The sequence below is a fragment of the Rhinopithecus roxellana genome, chromosome 3 (assembly GCF_007565055.1).
Source record: "Rhinopithecus roxellana isolate Shanxi Qingling chromosome 3, ASM756505v1, whole genome shotgun sequence".
In the NCBI taxonomy this organism is placed as follows: Eukaryota; Metazoa; Chordata; class Mammalia; order Primates; family Cercopithecidae; genus Rhinopithecus; species Rhinopithecus roxellana.
In genome coordinates, this window is record NC_044551.1 from 34268202 (window position 1) to 34292335 (window position 24134).

Genomic DNA, 24134 nt, shown 5'->3' on the forward strand with positions numbered 1-24134 from the left:
AGGTTCTGTGAATTACAGAAAATGAATTAATCTGCTGTCATTGCTGGTTACCTGTCTGGCTACCTTGAAGATGGGTACTATATTTCAATTCTGTGATCCCAGCACAATGCCCACTGTCTAATAAACATTCAATGAACATTTCTCGAATGAATGTATAAGGCAACCACTTTTGGTCTCAGGGTTCCCTTACACTCTTAAATATTATTGGCCGGGCGCGGTGGCTCAAGCCTGTAATCCCAGCACTTTGGGAGGCCGAGACGGACGGATCACGAGGTCTGGAGATCGAGACCATCCTGGCTAACACAGTGAAACCCCGTCTCTACTAAAAAATTACAAAACACTAGCCGGGCGAGGTGACGGGCGCCTGTAGTCCCAGCTACTCGGGAGGCTGAGGCAGGAGAATGGCGTAAACCCGGAAGGCGGAGCTTGCAGTGAGCTGAGATCCGGCCACTGCACTCCAGCCTGGGCGACAGAGCGAGACTCCGTCTCAAAAAAAAAAAAAAAAAAAAAAAAAAAAAAAAATATATATATATATATATATAATATATATTATTGAGGTTAGTCTGAGTGCAGTGGTGATCACAACTAGTTACAGATCTTTTTGTTTCCTCTCTACTCCCACTGTTTGACTTGGCTAGCCCTTAAAAAATAAAAAAGGGCCGGGCGCAGTGGCTCACGCCTACAATCCCAGCACTCTGGGAGGCCGAGAGGGAGGATCGTTTGAGGCCAAGAGTTCAAGACCAGTCCGAGCAACATAGTGAAACTCCGTCTCTACTAAAAATACAAAAAATTAGCTGGGCGTGGTGGCGCGCACCTGTGGCCCCCGTTACTCGGAAGGCTGAGGCAAGAGAATCGCTTGAGCCGAGGAGTTTGACGCTGCAGTCAGTGGAGGCTGTGATTGCACCACTGCACTCCAGCATGGGCGACAGACTGAGACTGTGTCTCAAAAAAATTAAATAAATAAATAAATAGTGAAACGAACACCACAGACATACTTCCTTTTGTCCTTTTTTCTCTTCTGCAGAGTAACGCGAAGTCTTGCCGTAACCCAAGATGGCAACCATCTCTCAAATGTCACGCCGTACAATGACGTCACACAGCGACCATGCCTTTCCTCCCTGAGAGTTTCGCTACATTTCCCAAGATGCTTTGCCGATAGCGGTGCTATTAGTCGTCATCGACGGAAGCGCACCTGACTGAGCGGAAGTAGAAGATCTCAGAGGCTAAGAAGGTGGAGACTGGAGAAGCTGTGAGGTTGTGAGTAACCCCGTGGGTCTAAGCGTCTTGGCTGTGAGGAACGAAGCTAGGGAATAATCTGCTGGAAGCACGAGGCGTCGCTTCCCTAACCCTAGGAGCTCAGACTCCTGTGTTCTTCCAGTAGACCTGGGAGCGAAGAGAAATAAGACATTGCTGTGGAGGCGAAGTCTCCGTATTAAGGTCTTGCTGGTTTTTAAGTTTTCTTGGAACATACTAGGGCGAATTCAGACTCTTGCCGTGACACAAGGGTCGTTGGCGTGATTTTGCTGCGACTAGAGCAATTTACATTTTTGCAAATCTCTAGCAAATTTTTGCAAATATCTGGGCTGCTGATGCTCTGACTCAGCTTCTACAGCAGTGGTTCGCAATTGGCTGCACGTCAGAATCACCTGGGATGAAAAAAAAAAAAAAAAAACTCTGATGCCCTTGCTTGACGCCACACTAATAAATCAGAGTTTGGTTAGGGTCTGAGCAGTGGTATTTTCTAAATCTCTAGTGTTCTCTTGGGCAGCTAGGGTTCAGAGTCACCCTTTCTGATGCCTGACTCTGACCCCCATGGTGATTCTGATTCGGGTCACCTGCGCGAAGGTTCCCCTTCCACTGTAAGCTGCGGGGGCTCTACTACACGCATTTGGGTTAAAGTGATCACAGTTTGGGCACGGATTTTATTTTGAGGTACACTAGAAACGTATTCTTGGGTTTCCTGTGGTGGTGCTGAAAAGACGGACCATAATTTCTTACTCGTGCCTTGGTTATTCATTCCGAATGAAGATTAGGGCTGCTTCCTTTTTCTTGTCACTGTTTTACTTTCTGCCTAATTTTTGCTATCCAAACAACGCGAACGGTGGAACATAGAAGAGTCACATTAAAAACGGCTTCTTTTGTTGCTTATTAGAAGTTCTGGGCGGGGCGCGCTGACTCACGCCTGTAATCCCAGCACTTTGGGAGGCCGAGGCGGATGGATCACGAGTTCAGGGGTTCCAGACCAGCCTGGCCAAGATGGTGAAACCCCGTCTCTACCTACAAAAATTAGCCGGTGGCGCGGTGGCAGGTGCCTGTAATTCCAGCTACTCGGGAGGCTGAGCCAGGAGAATCCCTTGAACCCGGACGCAGAGGTTGCAGTGAGCCGAGATCGCGCCACTGCATTTCAGCCTGGGTGACAGAGTGAGACTCCGTCTCAAAAAAAAAAAAAAAAAAAGTCTAGTACCAGATTTGATCAGGAAGGGGGTCTCAGTTAAAATGACATTTGACATTATTTTTACTTATAATCTATATTTTTAAATAATGAATTCCAGTGAAAGGAAGTTACGGTGTGTTTTTTGGCTGTAATGCAGAGGTTTGTTTAGGTTTAAAAGAGAACTTTTAAAAATATAAGCACCATTACATAGCAGTTGTTTTGTTTTGTTTACCCCCCAGCTTTAGCGTCACCTCCCTCACTGGACAGCATGGGGGAGAAGTCAGAGAACTGTAGGGTTCCAGAGGATCTGTTGAATGGTTTGAAGGTTACAGATACTCAGGAAGCCGAGTGTGCTGGTTTTCCAGTTCCTGATCCCAAAAGTCAGCATTCCCAGAGTAAGCTGCTCAGGGATGATGAGGCCCATCTCCAGGAGGACCAGGGAGAAGAGGAGTGTTTTCATGATTGCAGTGCCTCATTTGAGGAGGAGCCAGGAGCGGACAAGATAGAGAACAAATCTAATGAAGATGTGAATTCCTCTGAACTAGATGAAGAATACCTAATAGAACTGGAAAAAAACATGTCGGATGAAGAGAAACAGGTAATTATTTTATTTATTGTGCAAGAGCTGCCACTTACACTGCATTTTAAAATGTGATCTATACTGTATTGTAGACCACCTCATCTGTGGTAAACAATAACTTGCCCCTTTGTCTTTTTATGGCTTTAGTAGTGTTGGATCTGAGATAAATCGGTGGCATGACAGGGAAACAGAGTGTGTCTGCTTAGCAAAGAAATTTTCATTATTTTCTGTGAACCTTGAGTTATGTTCATCTTGTACTTCAGGAGTCTGTAACATAACAGTCTTTTTGTTTATTTTCAAAATGTATATATACTTTTTAGTTTTCTGTTATAACCTTTTCTGTGGTTGGCTGCTGAAATTTCTGTAATGAACATTTTTATGTTTATGCTACATTTATGTTTATGAACATTTCCTGTTTATGCTAATCCCTTGTTAGCAAAATATGACTGCCTGAATATCTTGGTGGAGTTTTGGTTGCGGAGGTCTTCAGGAACAGAATTGTGTATGATTATAGCTAGCTATCGTTTGTTGAATGCCTACAATGTGCCGTCCGCTGACTTAAAATGTTTACTTGTGTTTTCATTAATCCTCACAACATGCCTATGAAATATATACTGTTATTTCCCCTAAGGAAACAACTTGGAGTGGTGAAGTAATTAGCTGAAGATCAAATGCCTGATGAATTGCAAAACTAATTCTCAAATCAAATCTGTTTGATTCCAAAGCCAGAGTGTAATGTAGAATGTAGTAACAAAAACATCTGTCTTCCTACAAAGCAGATAGACTAATAAAATGTACAATCTCCTGTTTCTTTGCTCTGGGGCCACACCGTTAACTGAGCAAGCCTTCACTTTTGGAGACTGAAGTCCTGCTGTCCTACCTCCTTCTGATTGCACAAGCAAGTTAGTTTCTGAAGAGTTACTGTAATAGCTTCAGTTTGTCTACAAAGAACGTGAATGAGATTGTAGTTTATGCCACTAACGAGCTCACTCACTGAACAGGTTGTGATACATTGGTAATGAGTTGAGATAATAAATGTTCAGCCTAAGCCTAACAGTGGGGGTGGGAAGGTAGCCTGGGGTGGGAAGGAGCATCTTCTCTTTCACTGTCTCCTTAGACACTTTTCATTATCAAATCAGTTAGCTTTCATGTGAACGTGTTCGCTTTTGTGCTAGTGTGCGCCACCAGAACAGGAGGAAAAAGGGCAAAAATGAGCCAAGTTCATAAACTATCACAGCAAATACAGCTCAAAAAAATTAAGTACTGCTCCATAACATTATAGCAGGTTTCAGGCTTTTTAGAAACACTGATTATGCATCTATGTTAAAAAGATAGCAATGCTTTTCTGATACCTTAATATATTTTGCCCTAAAATTAAATTAATTTTCTAGTGCCCTCTGGATTTGACAGTTGAATGGTTTGGCTCAAGGTGTCACAAAGTCTGATCCCCACCTCTAATTTAGTAAAGCCTGTTTTGTGTCTCCTAGGCCAGAAAATCATACTTTCAGTTCTATAAATACTTTAGGGATTTTTTTTTTTTTTTTTTTTTTTTTTTTTTGAAGACAGGATCTCGCTGTGTCATCCAGGCTGGAGTACAGTCATGTGATATGTGATCACGGCTCACTGCAGTTTCAACCTCTTGGGCTCAAGTGGATCCTCCCACCTCAACCTCCTGAGTAACTGGGACAACAGGCATGCACTACCCTACCTGGCTAATTTTTATGGGTGTTTTGGTAGAGACAATGTCTCACCGCGTTGCCCAGGCTGGTCTCCAACTGCTGGGCTCAAGCTGTCTTCCCATTTTAGCCTCCCAAAGTGCTGGGATTACAGGCGTGAATCACCAGACCTAGCCAGGATAATTATTTTTATTGCCTGTAAGTCATATTCTAAGTAGAACAATACTTTCACTTTTTTCGCTGCTTTTAAAAATTGAGTTATAATTTAGTGAAACAGTATATCAGTTCTCATGTGTAGAATGCGATGAGTTTGACAGTTGTATTCACCTGCGTAACTCACATTTCTATCAAGATAGAGAACATTTCCATCATGTCAGAAACTCCATTTGTGTGCTGTATCAGTCGTTCCTTTCCCAACCACACCAGTCTCTGGTTAACCACTCTTCTGATTCCTGTCTCATAGGTGGTTTTTTTCCTGTTCCAGACTTTCATATAAATATAATCAGACAGTAGTATTCATGTTTAAAACATAAATATTTTCTATTTATATATCAAAGTGTTTTTATAGCTAATTTGAAATTTGTAAGAATATCTCATAACAGTAACATACAGCAGTGCTAGTCCTGTTATTTAGAGAAATGTAAGCCACTAACTCTACTTTAAGGAAATAATCTATGAGAGTACAAATTGCCTTCAGCTAACTGTGGTACTAATCTATTAGCTGTTTTTATGCTATTTTGATAAATATCTTTCCGAAATTTTCAAGAAGCCAGCAAAACAGATGAAGAAATGTCTTCTGCATATATGGTTTGGCTTTAATAGCTCATCAGGGACAGGATAGTATTATATTTGAATCTTTTAAAATAGATTAAAGTTCAGATAGTTCAACAATGATTTAAAAAAACATAAATGGCAAAAAAATGTGAAAAGACTTTCAGCCTCATTAATAATAATAAAAAATACAAACTAAAACATTATGTCTCATCTATCAGATCAGAACATTGATCTGATGTTGACAAGGAGAGGATGCTGGAATTCATATACTCATGTTGGGAATGTAAATTGTTGTCACTTCATGGGACACATACCAAATTTTTATGTGAACATTTCTTTAGATAGGGCTATCAATAGACTCTTCTACAATGATAGGAATGTTCTACATCCTGCACCATGCAGTATGGTAGCTGCTGACTACATCAGGCTGTTGAGCACTTGAAATATGGCTATTATGGCTGAGAAACTGTATTTTATTGTAATTAATTTAAATAGTCACATGGGGTGGCTCACACCTATAATCCCAGCACTTTGGGAGGCTGAGGCGGGCGGATCACCTGAGATCAGGAGTTCGACCCGAGACCTGCCTGGCCAACATAGTGAAACTCCATCTCTGCCAAAAATAAAAAAAAATTAGCTGGGCCTGGTGGCAGGCTCCTGTAATCCCAACCACTCAGGAGGATGGGGCAGGAGAATTGCTTGAACCCGGGACATGGAGGTTGCAGTGAGCCGAGATTGCGCCATTGCACTCCAGCCTGGGAGACGAGCGAAATTCCATCTCAGAAAATAAATAAATAGTCACACAGGCCAGGCACAGTGGCTCATTCCTATAATCCCAGCACTTGGGAGGCTAAGGCTGGAGGATCACTTGAGCCCAGGAGTTTGAGACCAGCCTGGGCAACAGAGTGAGACCCTGTCTTTCCAAAAAAAATTTTTTTTAATTAAAAAAATTTTTAAAGCCTTTAAAAATAAAAATAACCACATGTGGCACAAGCCTATAGCCCCACCACTCAGGAGGCTGAGGTGGGAGGATCCCTGGAGCCTGGGAAGTTGAGGCTGCAGCGAGCCATGATCACGCTACTGCACCCCAGCCTGTGCAACAGAGTGAGAACTTGTCTCAAAATGAATACATAAATAATTTTAAAATAAAATCGTCACATGTGGCTAGTAACTACCATATTGGACATGACAGCATTAACCCTGATTTTTTTGTAGCCATTTATTTCAAGGAAATTATTAGAAATACACACAAAATTATGTACATAGATGTGTTGCAGCAGCATTCATAATTTTGGAAAGCTAGACAGTATTAAATAGGGTATTTGTAGTATAGTAAATATATTTGGTCTTTGTCCCTGGTTCCTGTTACAGAGCCCCTAAAACCCTTGGAATTTTCTGATAGTGTATCTTCTGTTATTTTTATTTTATTTTTTTTTTTGAGACGGAGTCTTGCTCTATCGCCCAGGCTGGAGTGCAGTGGCCAGATCTCAGCTCACTGCAAGCTCCGTCTCCCGGGTTTACGCCATTCTCCTGCCTCAGCCTCCCGAGTAGCCAGGACTACAGGTGCCCGCCACCTCGCCTGGCTAGTTTTTTTGTATTTTTTAGTAGAGATGGGGTTTCACCATGTTAGCCAGGATGGTCTCCATCTCCTGACCTCGTGATCCGCCCATCTCGGCCTCCCAAAGTGCTGGGATTACAGGCTTGAGCCACCGCGCCGGGCTCTTCTGTTATTCTTAATGTACCCCTTTTGATAACATCTGAGTTCATCCTAACGAGATAACTTTTAGGGTGTGGCCTATCAATAGCCTAAGGATGGGGCCAGTCACCAAAAAGACTAAGTGATTAGAGGTTTGGAGGGTTGGAACTTTTGGCACCACCTACTGAAATCCAGGAAAGGAGGAGGGTAAGTGCTGGAGATTAAGCTCCATTAAAACTTTTTTCTTTTTATGTTTTGAACCGGGTCTCACTCTGTTGCCCAGACTGGATTGCAGAGGTGCGATCATAGCTCACTGCAGCCTTCAACCTCCTGGACTCAAGCTGTCCTCCTACATCAGTGTCCCAAGTAGCTGGGACCACAGGCACCCTCCACCACACCTGGCTAAATGTTTTTGTATTTGAAATGAGGTCTCACTGTGTTGCCCAGGCTGGTCTCGAACTCCTGGACTCAAGCAATATTCCCATCTCAGCCTCCCAAAGTGCTAGGATTACAGGTGTGAGCTGCTATGCCTGGCTTATAAAAACTCTTGAACAAGAAATCTGATGAGCTTCCAGGTTGATGAGCACATGGAAGTGTTAAGAGGATGGCACCCAGAGGGAGCAGGGCAGCTCTGTACCCCTTCTCCCTCTGCCTTTCCCTGTGTGTCTCTTCACCTGGCTGTCCTATATCCTTCATAATATCCTTTATAATAAACTGCTAAGTGTAAGTAAAGTGTTTCCCAGAGTTCTGTGACCCAGTCTAGCAAATTATTGAACCCAAGGACAGGGTGGTTAGAATCCTGTGCTAACCATTCAGTCGGAATCACAGGTCACAACCTGGGACTTGTGATTAGTGTCTGAAGTGGGGCCAGGCTTGTGAGACTGAGCTCTTAACCTGTGGGATCAGACACTGGCTACCTGGAGATAGTGACAGAACCGAATTGAATTATAGGACACCCAGTTGGTGTCCGCTGGAGAATTGTTTAGTGTGGAAGAAAACTCTCATCTGTTGTCAGAACTATTGGGAGTGTATAGTAGGAGAGAAAAATATGTTCTTCCCAGAGTATTATTTAAATTTTGTTGTTATATTTATGTAGTATACAATGCAGTTGTTAAAGATAAATCTTGGCCGGGCATAGTGGCTCATGTCTATAATCCCAGCACTTTGGGAGGCCAAGGTGGGCAGACCACTTGAGCCCAGGATTTCAAGACCAGCCTGGCCAACATGGTGAACCTCCATCTCTACTAAAAATACAAAAATTAGCCAGGTGTGGTGGCGTGCACTTGTAGTCCCAGCTACTTAGAAGGCTGAGGCACAAGAATTGCTTGAACCTAGGAGGCGGAGGCTGCAGTGAGCCAAGATCACGCCACTGCGCTCCAACCTGAGTGACAGAGTGAGTCTCTGTCTCAATAAATAAATAAATAATTTTTTGAAAAATTCTTTAAAGATGAATCATAGGTATTGACATGGGAAGCTGCCTGTAATGTAATGTCAAATTAATTAATCAGGTTATACAACAGTGATGATTTCTTTTAAGTTAAACTAAACCTATGTGAAAGTATGTTTATACATATAAATTTGAAGGGTATACACCAAAGTGTAAGCAGTAACTTTTGAGAGGTGCGATTATTAGGGAATTTTAATTTATATGTAATACAATTTTGTAATATTTGCTTTTTTTACAGTAAGCCTATATTCCATTATACCATTTTAAGAATATAAATAAGTAAAAATTGATTACTTTACAACCAAAGTGTATGCCCTACCACAAAAGCACATAAAGCCGACCCCTGAGGATTTGGGAAAGAAGTGCTATTCCGTATAGAGTCTATGTATTATTAAAGGCTTCTTGTGGACACAACCAAATAACAATAGCCAAAGTCTGTTAATCAAGCTAACCTCACTTGTCCTGTGGCTGAGAAGATAATTTAGGCTCAAGTACAGTGTCACTTCTCAGCAGAACTCATAAATCAAGAGTAATTGAGGAAGAAAGCAGTTAAGATTTGGTAAAAAGCAGGAAAAGCTCTCAATGGGAGTATAGTGTATTTGTGTGTTTATTTCAGCAGTGAATCTTAACTGTTTGTGAAAGCTTAAATGTAGACATGACTACCCATAGGAGTGAAATTTTAGCTAACATTTGAGATGTACTAGGTATGTGAAGCAAATAATTGGTTCCGAGAGGCTTGGCTAAGGTGAAGGACAGATGTAGCAGCAGACAAGAATTGCAATAATAACATTATGATACAAAAAATGCTATCTTAGTGTGTTGGAGCTGCTATAACAAAATACCTTAGACTGGATAATTTATAAATAATAGAAATTTATTGCCGGGTGCGGTGGCTTATGCCTGTAATCCCAGCACTTCGGGAGGCCGAGGCAGGCAGATCACAAGGTCAGGAGATCGAGACCATCCTGGCTGACACGGTGAAACCCTGTGTCTACTAAAAATACAAAGAATTAGCCGGGCGAGGTGGCGGGTGCCTGTAGTACCAGCTACTTGGGAGGCTGAGGCAGGAGAATGGCATGAACCCGGGAGGCGCAACTTGCAGTGAGCCGAGATCACGCCACTGCACTCCTGGCATGCAGGAGTTGCCTCGGCAACAGAGCAAGATTCCACGTCTCAAAAAATAAATAAATAAATGAATACGTAATTCTGGAGGCTGAGAAGTTCAAGATCAAGGTGCCAGCAATTTCAGTGTCTGGTGAGGGCCTGTTCCTTACAGATGGCACCATTTGTGTTCTTACGTGGCGGAAGGGGCAGGGCAGCTCCCTTCAACCTCTTTTATTAGGACACTAATCCATTCATGAGGATGGAGCCCTTATGACTTAATCCCATCCCAAAAGGCCCCACCTCTTAATACCAACACAATGGGGATTAGGTTTCCACATGAATTTTGGAGGGACACATTCAGACCATAGCGAGTGTTTATAGTATTAGGACCTATGGCACATACTGTGCAGAATGCTGGTATTGATTCTATAAGAAAATCGCCTTTTATGGACTGCTTGTCACAGTGCAGTTTCTTAGGCCTCATGTGTACATTTCCTAGGTAATTCATATGCACATGCTGAGACTTGAGGACCACTGTCATGGGCTTTACACAGTCTTCCTCCATTAAATAGCTATTGAATGAATAGCGTCTTTATCTCCCCCATGAGAGCCAATAATTGGCCTTACAAGTTACAGAAATTTTTTTATCACATTTATTCAAGTAATATTTGCATTTCTTCCACACACCAGGCATTGTTTGAGGCCCTGAGGGATACAGTGGTGAACAAGACAGAGAGGGTTTCTGTTCTCTCATTGGGGAATTAGGACAAAATCTTAAGATGAAGTGATGCAGGGTTGGGTTGGAAGGATGGTGCTATGGTTTGAATGTTTTTCCCCAAAATTCATGTTAAACTTAATCCTTGCTGTGTAGTATTAAGAGGTTGAGCCTTTAGAAGGTGATTAGAAGAATCAGTATCCTTATAAAGTATACCAATAAAAGACTTGAGGGAACCTGTTGGGCCCTTCTACTCCCCTTTCACCAAGTGAGGATGCAGAAAGAAGGCACCATGTTGAATCAGAGAACATGCCCCTTACCAGACACCAAATCTGTTAGTGCCTTGCTCTTGGCATTTCCAGCCCCTACAGCTGTGCAAAATAAATTTCTATTATTTATAAATTACCCAGTCTGTGTTATTTTGTTATAGCACCCTGAGTGGACTAAGACAGATGGAGAGACCTGCTTTAGATTGGCTGGTCAGGAAAGCCTCTCTGAAGAGGTGGCCTTTCAGCAGAGCCTGGGGGAGGGTGACACTGGGAGCAGCCAAGTGTGTGACCGTCTGAGAGGCAAGCATTGCAGACAAAGAGAGCAGTTGAATAAAGCCCTAAAGTAACAACAACCTTGGTGTTTTGACATGTTCAAGGAGTGGAAGAGCCTATGGCTGAAGCATAATGATTAAGGAAGAGAGTGGGCTGATAGTAGGCAAGGGTCTGATTATGGAACAGTTCCTAAGCCATGGTAAAGAATTTGAAGTTTGTTCCAAGTGCAGAAGGAAACAGGTGGATAATTTTAAGCCAGGGAGAGACAGGAGTTATTTACATTTTAATAAGAGAATTCAGTTCTTATACAGAGAATGGAGGGGTATAAGGATAGAGGAGGGACATGAATGGAACATTTGAGACCAGTTAGGCTCTAATGCAGTAGCCTGGGCAAAGATAATAGTAGCTTGAACTGTGGATCTGAAGAGAAATGAATGATTTCGGGATGTATTTCAGAGGTAAAGCTGACCACACATTGCAGTGGATTCGATTGGAGGAATGGAGTGAGACTTTAGAATGATTCCTTTTCTTCAGCTACTGGATGGATGGTGGTGGCCTTTATTAATATGAAGAAGATAAAGGAACTTTGAACTCATCCAGGTTCTGGTGATTTAATTCTTTCCTGCAAACGAACATTTTCATTTGTAAGCCAAAATGCAGATTTAGTCATTTCAGTAGGTTTGCTGCCTTTCACTAGTGGTTTGCAAATGGTATTCATTTACATATACACATAAGGGATCCAAAAGTCTGTCGCATGGTGAACATGGATTCAGAATGCATGGGATCTGGGATTTTTAAACATTAGGCTCTGAAAATTTTAAGGATTGTTCTTTAAGGTCATTTTCTCTTTAGGAACCATTATCAAAGCTTAGAAGTCTCAGTTTAGAACAGAAGTTATATTTTAGTCTCTTCCCTCTGTCATTTTTCCTAAATTCCACGTTACTTAATCTTTTGGATTTCCACATTTCTGCCACCTTATTGCATCATTTTCATAATCTAATCAATGTTGTGGCTGTGGATGTGTTTGCAGGGAATACTCTCTTGATTGCTTCCAAAAAGTTTTCAGTAACTTCTTCCATAGTGGCCTGCATAGTCCTGTTAACTCCATGAGCAACCTTTCTGATTTTGTTGTTTCCCTTTTCTTTCTTTTTTTTTTTTTAATTATTATTATACTTTAAGTTCTAGGGTACACGTGCAGGTTTGTTACATATGTATACTTGTGCCATGTTGGTGTGCTGCACCTCTTTCTTTCTTTTTTTTTTTTGAGACGGAGTCTCGCTCTGTCACCCAAGCTGGAGTGCAGTGGTGCTATCCCTGCTCACTGCAACCTCTGCCTCTTGGGTTCAAGTGATTCTTCTGCCTCAGCCTCCCGCGTAGGTGGGGCTACAGGTGTGTGCCGCCACACCCAGCTAATTTTTGTATTTTTAGTAGAGACTGGGTTTCAGCATATTGGCCAGGCTGGTCTCAAACTCCTGACATCGTGGTCTACCCACCTTGGCCTCCCAAAGTGCTGGGGTTACAGGCATGAGCCACCGCGCCCTGCCTCCTGCCTCCTTTTCTTTCATTTCTTGTTTTCTTTTGGTTTTTTGTTTTGTTTTGTTTTTTGTTTCGAGATGGAGTTTCACCCTCTCGCCCAGGCTGGAGTACAGTGGCATGATCTTGGTTCACTGCAACCTCTGCCTCCTGGGTTCAAGTGATTCTCCTGCCTCAGCCTCCCGAGTAGCTAGGATTGCAGGTGCCCATCACCACACCTGGCTAATTTTTGTATTTTTAGTAGAGATGGGGTTATCACCATGTTGGTCAGGCTGGTCTCATACTCCTGACCTCAAGTGATCCACCCGCCTCAGCCTCCTTTTCTTTCATTTCTAATGGACATCTTTTGGAACTAAGGTAGTCATTTTTACCAACTTCTTATAGAGTTACCACTGTTGAACTTAATGCTGTGTACAAACGATTAAATCAAATCCTGGAAGGAACTTAGATTTCCGATCCCAATTTTGTTTATTTTTATTTTTGCAGAGGCCCTTTCACTTGGCCTCCCAAAGTGCTGAGATTACAGGCATGAACCACCCTGCCTGGCCTGATCCTGAGTTTAAACCAGAGGAAATAAGGATTGCTTGCTCTCAAACAGGGGTCGTCAACCCCTGGCCATGTACTAGTACCAGCCTGTGGCCTGTTAAGAACCCAGCCACACAGCAGGAAGTGAGCAGCAAACTAGTGAGCGAAGCTTCATCTATATTTACGGCCACTCCCCATCATTTGTATTACTGTCTGAGCTCCGCCTCATGTCATATCCGTGGTGGCACTAGATTCTCGTGGGCTCGTGAACCCTATTGTGAACTGCGCATGCAAGGGATCTAGATTGTGGCTCCTTATGAGAATCTAATGCCTGATAGTCTATCACTGTCTCCCATCACCCCCAGGTGGGACCATCTAGTTGCAGGAAAACAAGTTCAGGGCTCCCACTGATTCTACGTTATGGGGAATTGTATAATTATTTGATTATATATTACAGTGTCATAATTATAAAAATAAAGTACACAATAAATGTAATATGCTTGAATCATTACGAACACCCCCTCCCCCACGACCCTGGTCCGTGGAAAAATGGTCCCCCACAAAAGCAGTCCCTGGAACCAAGAAGGTTAGGGACCGCTGCTCTAAAATATTTGAAAGTTAGTGAGATATGTTTACATTATTTGCTGGTAGAAAATTAAAATGGCATTCAGTATTTCCTGTGTTTATTAAGAAAGGTCACTTAATAAATAATGTATGTTTACATTATTTGCTGGTAGAAAATTAAAATGGCATTCAGTATTTCCTGTGTTTATTAAGAAAGGTCACTTTGTGTAGATCAGTGGTTTCCAGACTTTGTCGTGCCTAAGCATCACAGGAAATGTATTAACCATGCAAAGCCTGAGAAGTGTCTGATACCACACACCTGTGAGGCCACAACCAGGCATCTGCTTTATTAGCAAGCCTCCCAGGTAATTTCAATATAGGAAGAACTGTGGCCACCCCGTGGGAAACAGATCCAGATGGACGCAGATGACTGAGCTTCCAAAACAAGAAGTATTGACCTAACCCGTACATTGACTGCATCCAACATCGGAAGAACTGAATGGGAGGTTTTCTTTTACCCACATCTGTTGATCAAGGTCTAAAAACAACTTGTTGGGCCGAATTTAAGCAGTCCTGACAGAAAATTTATTTCTATTAAATTGTGTTTTGGGAAATAGAATTTTCTGATTTAAGAAACAAGGGACTGTTTCCAAGATTAATTCCTCATAGATCAGTCATTTTTTCCTCAGAAGGATAATACCTACTGAGAGGCAGTTTCTAACTGTGGCTTAGATCTAAAGATTCTTCCCTCATGCCTCCCTAGAGGACCTGTAAAGGTGACTTGTGGAAAGAACAGATATGTCTTTATATATGTGAAGCAAGTGATATCTGATTTCAAAGAAGACAAAACCAAAAGTTTATTTTTTTAATGATAAGGAATTCCCTTCAGAATAATTTGTAGAAGTGGTGTCCCTAGCCGTTCCAATATTTGCATTCCAAGTGTAGTTTTCTCGTCCCACCTACATAAGACTAAAGCAGAAGGTTTTGTTGCATTTGCCTCCATTTTCCAGCAATTGACCAAGTATGTAGCTCTCTTTACTCTCTCTTTTACTCCAGCGATTGATCTCTGGGTACTGTGATTCTTGGGTACTGTGCTTGGCGTAAAGTGTATGCTGTTTTATTTTGTAGCAATTACCTCACAAAACTGCAGAGGGCAGCAGAGAGCTGCTGATAGATTTATAATATGGACATAAGCTTGCTGGAGCGACAGTCTTGGTTTTATCCATTTGTCTGTTGAGCACATGCCTACCGTAGGATTATTTAAATATGAGATTATTGTTTAAATGTATTTCATGCAAGTTTTTACTATTTAATAATGATAGGTGGGATATACACTTGTAAGCTCCAAGTCAAGTGTGTTTATGTTGTATTCACTGACCTAAAGTAAAAGAAATACCCTACTCAGCCACTGCATTGTAAGAGTGGTTTATTTATAAGAGACTAGAGGAGCACTGTCTAACATTTTGCCTTGCTACCCCAGGATTTTAAATTATATCAGTTGAAGTTCTGTAGCTTGGATTTTTGGGTTTTTTGAAGGGTGGTTTTTTTGTTGTCCATTAAAAAATTAAATTCAAGCTACTTCTAATATTTTAAGCAAGTGAATCAATCCATTTGAAGCTCTTAGCACAATGTCTGGCTACATACTAAGTATTATGAGTTTTAGCTCATTGAATGAGTTACACAGCCATGGAATCAGGCATCTTTGGGTAATCTAAGCAGATAGGAGTACTATGTTAGTAAATAGGAAATGACAAGGTAAGATTATAGCCAAGTCATGGATATTTGCTTTACAGGAAGAGTCTTCACTTAGCAATATTAGTGTACCATTTTTCATCCTAACTAGCATTTAAAGTAATTTGTCTTCTTTATAGAATATCTTCTTTATGCAAAGCAGTTTATAATGTTTATATCCTTGATTTGCTAATTTTATTCAGAAAGGACACTTGTAATAGTTTCCACCCTTATTTCTTTGTTAGTTAAATGAAAATTAACCCACATATGCTATAGATTCAGAGTAATTCTAGAAATTGAGTTATTCGTTCAGCAGACATTTGTTAGTACCTGCAATTAATAGACAAAATTGGCCCGGTGCGGTGGCTCACGCCTGTAATCCCAACACTTTGGGAGGCCGAGTCGGGCAGATCACCTGAGGTCAAATTTAAGACCAGCCTGACCAACAAAGTGAAACCCCATCTCTACTAAAAATACAAAAAAATTAGCCAGGCGTGGTGGCATGTGCCTGTAATCCCAGCTACTCAGGAGGCTAAGGCAGGAGAATCTCTTGTACTTACTGGAGGCCGATAAGCAGATGTTGCAGTGAACTGAGATTGCATCATTGCACTCCACCCTGGGCAAAAGAGCAAAACTCTGTCTAAAAAAAAAAAGACAAATTTTTTTTTTTTTTTCTTTTAAATAGGGTTTTGCTCTTTTGCCCAGGCTGGAGTGCAGTGACGCAATCATGGCTCATTGTAACCTCCAGGGATCAAGTGATCCTTCCGCCTCAGCTTCCCAAGTAGCTAGGACTACAGGCATGAGCCACCACGCCCAGCTAATTTTTTTTTATTTTTAGTAGAGGCATAGTCTTGCTATGTTGCCCAGGCTGAAGTTTTCTTGAAGAATATGGTTTTCTCTGTCAAGAAACTTATAATTCAGCCAGGAAGACGTGTAACTATGCTTACATTTTTATTTTAGGTAGTTTCGTGTTTTATCAGTATACTCTGGTTGGCATGTAAGTGTCAGGGAGCAATGGGTGGAGCTTTCTCTGTGCTGTGTACTTTAGCACAGTGCCTGCACTTTATGTGCCGTTAAGTATGTTAAAAAACTGTCATTACTGAGGTAGGAATTTCAAGTCCTTACTGGAGGCTGTATTTAGCTCTTGAAAGAGAAAAATTATTTCCCAGGTGGAGAGTTCTATTTTAACTTTTTATTTTTGAAATAACATTTTTTAGAAAGTAGCAAAAAACAGATTCCAGCTTCCCCTAGTTTTAACAGCTTACATAGCCATAGTGCAGCTATCAAAACCAGGAAATAAACATTATTACAATGCTATAAACTACAGACCTTATTCAGATTTCATCACATTTCCCATGAACGTCATCTTTTCTGTTCAGGACCCATTGCATTTAGTTTTCATGTCGCCTTGATTTTCTCTAGTTGATGATAGTTCCTTTGTCTTTTTTTTTTTTTTTTAAGAGAGACTAGAGTAGCCCAAGCTAGAGCACAGTGGCATGATCATAGCTTACTGCATCTCAAACTCCTGGACTCAAGTGATCTTCCTGCCTCAGCCTCCCTCATAGCTGGGCCTGCAGGCACTTGCCATCACACCCAGCTAATTTTTTTTTTTTTTTTTTGTTAGGACACAGGGTTTTGCTTTGTTGCCCAGGTTGATCTTGAACTCATGTGCTCAAGTGATCCTAGCACCTCAAAAGTAATAATAATAATAATAGAACAACCTAAGTCCTGTGGTCCAAGCCCTTGATTCAGTGAGGAAAAGGTTTGTTTTTGTTTTGTTTTGCTTTGTTTTTTGAGACCAGGTCTTACTCTGTCCCCCAGGCTGGAGTGCAGTGGCATGATTCCATAATTCCACTGTAGCCTCGACTTCCTGCTCCAGTGATCTTCCCACCTCAGTCTCCAGAGTAGCTGGGACTGCAGGCATGAGCCACCATGCCCAGCTAATTTTTGTATTTTTATTTTTTGTTTTGTTTTGTTTGTTTTTGAGACGAAGTCTTACTGTGTCACCCAGGCTGAAGTGCAATGATGCAATCTCAGCCCACTGCAACCTCTGCCTCCCAGGTTCAGGTGATTCTCCTGCCTCAGCCTCCCAAGTAGCTGGGATTACAGGCACCTGCCACCACACCTGGCTAATTTTTATATTTTTTATAGAGACGGGGTTTGACCACGTTGGCCAGGCTGGTCTCAAACTCCAGACCTCAGGCGATCCACCTGCCTTGGCCTCCCAAAGTGCTGGGATTACAGGTGTGAGCCACTGCGCCCAGCCTAATTTTTGTTTTTCAATAGAGACGGGGTTTTGCCGTGTTGCCCACGCTGGTCTCAAACTCTTGAGCTCAAGCAGTCCACCCTCCTTGGCCTCCCGAAGTGCTGAGATTACAGGTATGGGCTGCCACACCCAGTGAGATTTATTTTTGACATAGGTCTCAAAATGACTATAGATCAGAACTCTGGAACTAAATAACATGTTTTGGAGCAGTGTCATCCTCTTTTCAAATGCCCTAGTTCTTGACACCAAGGGAATTACAAGTGACTTTTTCTTTAGAACTATGAAGCATATAAGTTCTGTGTGTTCACCTTTTTGCAGCAGTTTCTGTGCGTTACTCAGTTCTACTTCTGCAAACAATTCTTTATTTCCACACCTGTGGAAGACAGTATGGTCTTGTAGTTAAGAGCATGAACTTTGTTGTTTTGTTTTGTTTTGCTTTGTTTTGTTTAAAAGACAGGGTCTAGCTTCGTTGCCAATGCAACTCCTGGGCTCAAGCGATTCTCCCACCTCAGTCCCTCAAGTACTTGGGACTAAGGTGTGCACCACCTCACCTAAAAACATTAACTTGGAAATGTTAGATCTCTCCTAGCTCTATCATTTAACTTGGCATAAAATGGGATCATAAGGATTAAATGACTAGCAGACAAGAGCAATCAGGAACTGTTAACTATAGCTATTAAGTCAAAATTCAATGAACATAGTCCATAAAATATTTCAGGTCTAGAATAGAACATAGAAGATCTCTTAAAAATCATTTTTAGATACTTGGTTTTCTAAAGGTTGCAAGCGTACATTCCAGAATGTTATAGAAGTATGACAACCTCAATTATTTAACTCCTTCAAGTTATGAAGAAAAGTTGTTTGGCTAGGGATGTCAGGGTGAGAGAATTTAGAAAGGAGTACACTGGAAGCTTCTGAGGTTCTGGCAGTGCTCTCTATCTTAATTTGTATAGTAGTTTTGTGAATATATATTTTGCAACAGTATACTAAGTGGTACATTTCTGTATGTTTTTCTGTGTGTATTGTACCTCTGGTTGTTTAAGCAATTTCTGATATTGGGGTATTGAAATCTTCAACTTGTGTTGGATTGTCTGTTTCTCCTCTGAATTCAGTCAGTTTTTCCTTTATGTGTTTTATGGTTCTGCTGTTAGATACGTATACACCTGTAATTGTTATGTTTTCCCAATTTGTTGACCTTTTTACCATTATGAAATATCCCCTTTTTTGGTCTCCAGTAATATATCTTGTCTTAAAGCCTGTTTTGTCTGATAGTACTTCAGCTACTTCTCTTAAGGTTGCTGTTTACACAGTGTCTTTTTTTATACTTTTACTTTCAAACTGTATATGTCTTTGAATGTGAAGTATGCATCTTATAGTCAGCATATGATTGAATCTTGTTAAATCCAGTGTGATAATCTCTGCTCTTTGAGTTGTTTAGTCCATTCATATTTAATCTGCTTATTTATATGGTTGGATTTACATTAGTCATTTGTCTTTTACAAGTCTCATGTGTTCTTTATTCCTGTTTCTTTTTTACTGCCTCTTTTTGTATTAGATAATATTTTGTGCATGCTATTATAATACTTTGGATTTTATTAACTATGTTTACTTTTAGCTATTTTCTTAATGGTAGCTGTAGGAATTGTAATGCACATCTTTTTTTTTTTTTTTTTTTTTTTTTTTTTTGAGGCGGAGTCTCGCTCTGTCGCCGGGGCTGGAGTGCAGTGGCCGGATCTCAGCTCACTGCAAGCTCCGCCTCCCGGGTTTACGCCATTCTCCTGCCTCAGCCTCCCGAGTAGCTGGGACTACAGGTGCCCGCCACCTCGCCCGGCTAGTTTTTGTATTTTTAGTAGAGACGGGGTTTCACCGTGTTAGCCAGGATGGTCTTGAACTCCTGACCTCGTGATCCGCCCGTCTCGGCCTCCCAGAGTGCTGGGATTACAGGCTTGAGCCACCGCGCCCGGCCATGCACATCTTTTTATAGTCTAGTTTTTCGGAATTTTTTTGTTTTTGTTTTTGAGACAGGGTCTCACTCTGTTGCCCAGGCTGGAGTACAGTGGCCGCAATCATGGATCACTGCAGCCTCCACCTCCCTGGGCTCAGGTGATCCTCCCACCTCAGCCTCCTGAGTATCTGGACTACAGGTACACACCACCATGCCCAGCTAATTTTTGTATTTTTTGTAGAGATGGAGTTTTGCCATTGCCTAAACTGTTCTCACACTCCTGAGTTCAAGTGATCCACCTGCCTTGGCCTCCCAAAGTGCTGAGATTACTGGCGGGAGCCACTGTGCCCAGCCCTACTTTAGTTTAATACTACTTACTTTCAGTGAAATGTATTGATAGAAGCTTTGCTTTAGCATAGCTCCATTTCCTCTCCTCCACTTTGAACTATCATTGTCATGTACATTATATCAATATATGTTATAAACCTAACCACTGAGTGTCATTTTATAATCTTTTGTCTTTTAAAGAAGTTAAAGAAGAGAGAAAATAACGTTAGAGTCTTATATCTGCTTACTATTTCTGGTGTTCTTCATTTCCTCCTGTGGTTTTGAGTGACCATCTACTGTCATTTCCTCCAGCCTGAAGGACTTTAATATGTTTTGTGAAGCAGGTTTCACAGCAGTAAATTCCCTTTGTTCGTTGTGGAAGTCTTTATTTTGCCTTCATCTTGAGGTAGTTTTGTTAAATGTATAATCTGTCTTGAAAATTTTTCTTGTTCACCATTTTAAATATATCATTACACTGCCTTCTGCCCTCCGCTGTTTCTGGTGAGATGTCGGAAATTAGTAGTCTTGTTGTCTTTTATCATTTTTCTCTTGTGGCTTTATTTTCTCTTTATCTCTCATCACTCTTGACATGGTGGTGTCCTCAGATGTAGATCTTTCTAGTCTACTTGAGGTTCACTGAGATGAGCTTCTTGGATCTTTAGATTAACGTTTTTCATCAAAATTTTAAAGTTATCAGCCTTTATTTCTTCAAACATTTGTTCTGTTCTTCTCTTTCTTCCCTTCTTCTGGGTCTTCCATTCATGTCAAGAGGGTCCTGTTCATTTTTCTTCAGTCTTTTTGCTTGGATAATTTCTTCCAATACAACTTCAAGTTTACTTATTCTTTTTATTTTTTGAAGCAAGGCCACACTCTGTGGCCTAGGCTGTAGTGCAGTGGCACAATCATGGCCTCAACTTCCTGGGCTCAGGCGATCCTCCCACCTCAGCCTCCAGAGTAGCTGAAACCACAGGTGCGTACCACCACACATGGCTAACTTTTTTGGCTTTTTGCTAGAAACAGGGTTTCACCATGTTGCCCAGAATGGTCCAAACTCCTGACTCGGGCAGTTCACCCACCTTGACCTCCTAAAGTACTGGGATTACAGGTGTGAGCTACTGTCCCTGGCCTGTCCAGTTTTACAATTGGCTTTAAGGAAAAGGATTTTGTCAACCTCCTTACTTCACCACATCAGAAATTCCACCTATTTTTGAACTGTGTAAATAATGTTTTTTATTTTCAAAAAATAAAATTAAATCAGAAAGGATGAGAAAAAAAAACAAAGCTTAAAATTGACTATAAACAGAAACAAATTACGTAACAATCATGAATTGATTATATAGAAAAGATAATTCCATTAACTTTGGACACAGACTCTGACTGCAACAAAACCTTGAACTTTTTACATAGTAGGTTCATTGTTGGTAATGATATTTGTATAGTAATTTTGGAACTCTTGTTTATTGTAGGATAGAGCAAATTAATAAAGTCACCCTTCTGAGAACCAGAGTTTTCACTGTGGAGGAATGTGAGGAAGAACCCTCTGTTGTTGGATTTCACTTGTATGTGTTCTTTGGACTCATAAGGGTTTCATTTTGTTGAAGATGTATTTCCTGGGTTTCTTCACTGACAGGGCCTAAAAGCAGTAACACCCTAGTAACAGTGAACACACTGACACCAGATCTTTGTTTCTAAACACTGTTCCACACTAAGAGAATCCAGGACTCAGCTGAATGGGGTGACTCACACCTGTAATCTCAGCACCTTGTGAGGCTCTGGTGGGAGGATCACTTGAGCCCAGGAGTTTAAGACCAGTCTAGGCAACATAGTGAGACCCCCCGCAATCTCTACCAAAAAAAAAAAAAAAAAAAATAGCCAGACGTGGTGGTATGCACCTGTGGTCCCAGATACTGAGGAAACTGAAGTGGGATGATTGCTTGAGCCCAGGAGGTTGAGGCTGCAGTGAGCCATGATCTCTTTAGCCTGGGTGGCAAAGCGAGACCCTGTCCTTAAATAAGTAAGTTAGTAAAAATTGATCTAGGACTTCTTGGAGATATGGCCAGATCTAGGGTAGGCAAAGTACAGAATACTACACCCAGAATATTACGTAAACCTGCAACAAAGTTAAATAAACCCAGGTAAAATACCCATGCAGGTTCTGGAAGTGGGCTAGGAAGGCTTGAACTGGAAATCCTAGAGAACTCAGTTACCTGGAGCATAGTTTAAAAGGGCCGTATGGGATATGGGTGGGGCCCACAAGAGGGGGACCTTGACGAGAGCCTCTTCTGCCCAGGTCTGAGGGCCAAAAAGCCCTCTACAACACATGAAACCATTTAAGCATTAAGTAACACTCCAGATTTTTTGCAGTGCTTTTGTTGTGTTCATAATTTAAAACAATCTCTAAGGCAGAATTGAATTACAAAACTAAAAGCAGTATGTACAGTCTGCATTCAAAGAAAGATAATGTGGGAAAAGAAGTAAAAGGTGGCCCCAGGGAGGAGCTATGGTTTGTACTAGACTTTGAAAACTACAGAAAATTTGGTGTGAGAGAGTTGGGAGGAGGATATGGAAGAGATGCTCCGTGGAAGGACATGGGGGACAGATAAGCAAACAAATGGGATGAGGGAAAAGCATAGTGAGCTTTGAAAGACAATAGCAAGATCAGACTGTCTAGCAAAGAGGACTTGTGTTGCATAGGTTGAGTAGGTCGGAACAGAAGCTTGATGTAGTGTGAACAAGAGATTTCTGAATCTTGATTTTTCTCATCTGTAAAATGAGTCAAGACCTCCATGTCCACCTCTCAAAATTATCTTGAAAAACAAATGAGCTAATGTATGTGACAGCAGATTTTCAGCAGTGAAGCGCTGTACTGGTGTAGGTTGTAATGAATTTTGAATACCAAGTTGAGAAGTTTACAGTAGTGGTAGTAACTTTTCAAATAAGCTCCATTCGTTGAGAGCGTTGTCTGTTTGGGACTTTCCTTGGCAGTTCCTGTGATGATTTACAATGCAGGATAATGTCACTATTTCCCCCTAAGTTTTCAGTGATGGAGAAGAAAGTACTGAGTAAAGGGCCTTATAAAATTTCTTTGGTTTCCATTTCTATAGAAGTATAATTCAAGATCAGATATTTCCCTGTGAGGCCTCTCTGGAATGTGTTAAAAGGCATTGTGGAGGTATGTAAGGGCTTTAACCACATTAGAAGCTTCTGTTCATAGAACAGAACCTGGAAAGACTCCCCTGATAGTGCTGCAGAATATCAGCGCTGCCGGCTCATGTATGTGTGAGTGCTTCTGGCACCTAGCATGCTAAGGAAGACCCATACACTATTTATCATATCTATCCTTGGATTCCAGTAATATTGTACTATATGCCTGTCATCCTTTGGAGAAAGAATATATTCAGCAGAAAAAAACTCCAGTCTTGGTACTGGGATCATCATTTCAGTCTCGGCACAGCTGGGAAATAGTTCAACTTTCTCCTCAAAGTGCTATTTTTAGCTGTTTCCAAGGAGATGTTCAGCATGATACTGATAATTGCATTACTCTTAATTTGCACAGTCTGTGGAGAGGGAAGCAGCAGTTCTTTTTCAGTGTTTACTACTCAGTGGACCACTGGGTTGTGATTTATCAGTTGAAACAATGGGATGCCTTACTTAAGAGTAGTTGACCTCAGCTCACACCTGTAATCCCGGAACTTTGGGAGGCCAAGGCAGGTAAGTCACTTGAGGCCTGGAGTTTAAGACCAGCCTGGGCAACATGGCGAAACCCCATCTCTACTAAAAATACAAAAAATTAGCCAGGTGTGGTAGCGCATGCCTGTAAACTCAGCTACTCAGGAGGCTGAGGCACGAGAATCACTTGAACCTGGGAGGTGGAGGTTGCAGTGAGCCAAGATCATGCCGCTGCACTCTAGACTGGGTGATGGAGTGAGAGTCTGTCTCAAAAAAAAATAATAATAACCTCCAGAATTACATTCTGGAGCCTTTCACTTGGCTAGCTCAACTTTGAGTCCTTCAAGTTAGAAAGGCAAGATGAGGGCTGGGCACACTGGCTCACACCTATAATCCCAACACACTGGGAGGCTGAGGTGAGAAGACTGCTTGAGCCCAGGAGTTTAAGACCAACCTGGCCAACACTGTGAGACCCCATCTCTATTAAAAACAGAAAAAAATTACCTAGGGGCAGGCAGTGATGCTTGCTTATAGTCCCAGCTACTCAGAAGGATTGCTTGAGCCCAGGAGTTCAAGGTTACAGTAAACTCTTATGGTGCCACTGCA

General features: G+C 41.5%; 1 protein-coding gene across 3 annotated transcripts in view; it reads left to right on the top strand.

Moving 5' to 3' along the window:
- The first annotated feature begins 1163 nt into the window (after positions 1 to 1163).
- Positions 1164 to 24134, top strand: part of TTC1 (tetratricopeptide repeat domain 1) — a 58111-nt gene continuing 35140 nt past the window's right edge. Inside the window, exons 1-2 of one of the 3 annotated variants that reach the window (XM_010369917.1) lie at positions 1164 to 1257; positions 2674 to 3032. In XM_010369917.1, the coding sequence (XP_010368219.1) occupies positions 2703 to 3032 (330 nt within the window). In that variant the 5' untranslated portion in view covers positions 1164 to 1257; positions 2674 to 2702. The other 2 variants (XM_010369918.1, XM_010369919.2) reach the window with 2 other exon arrangements.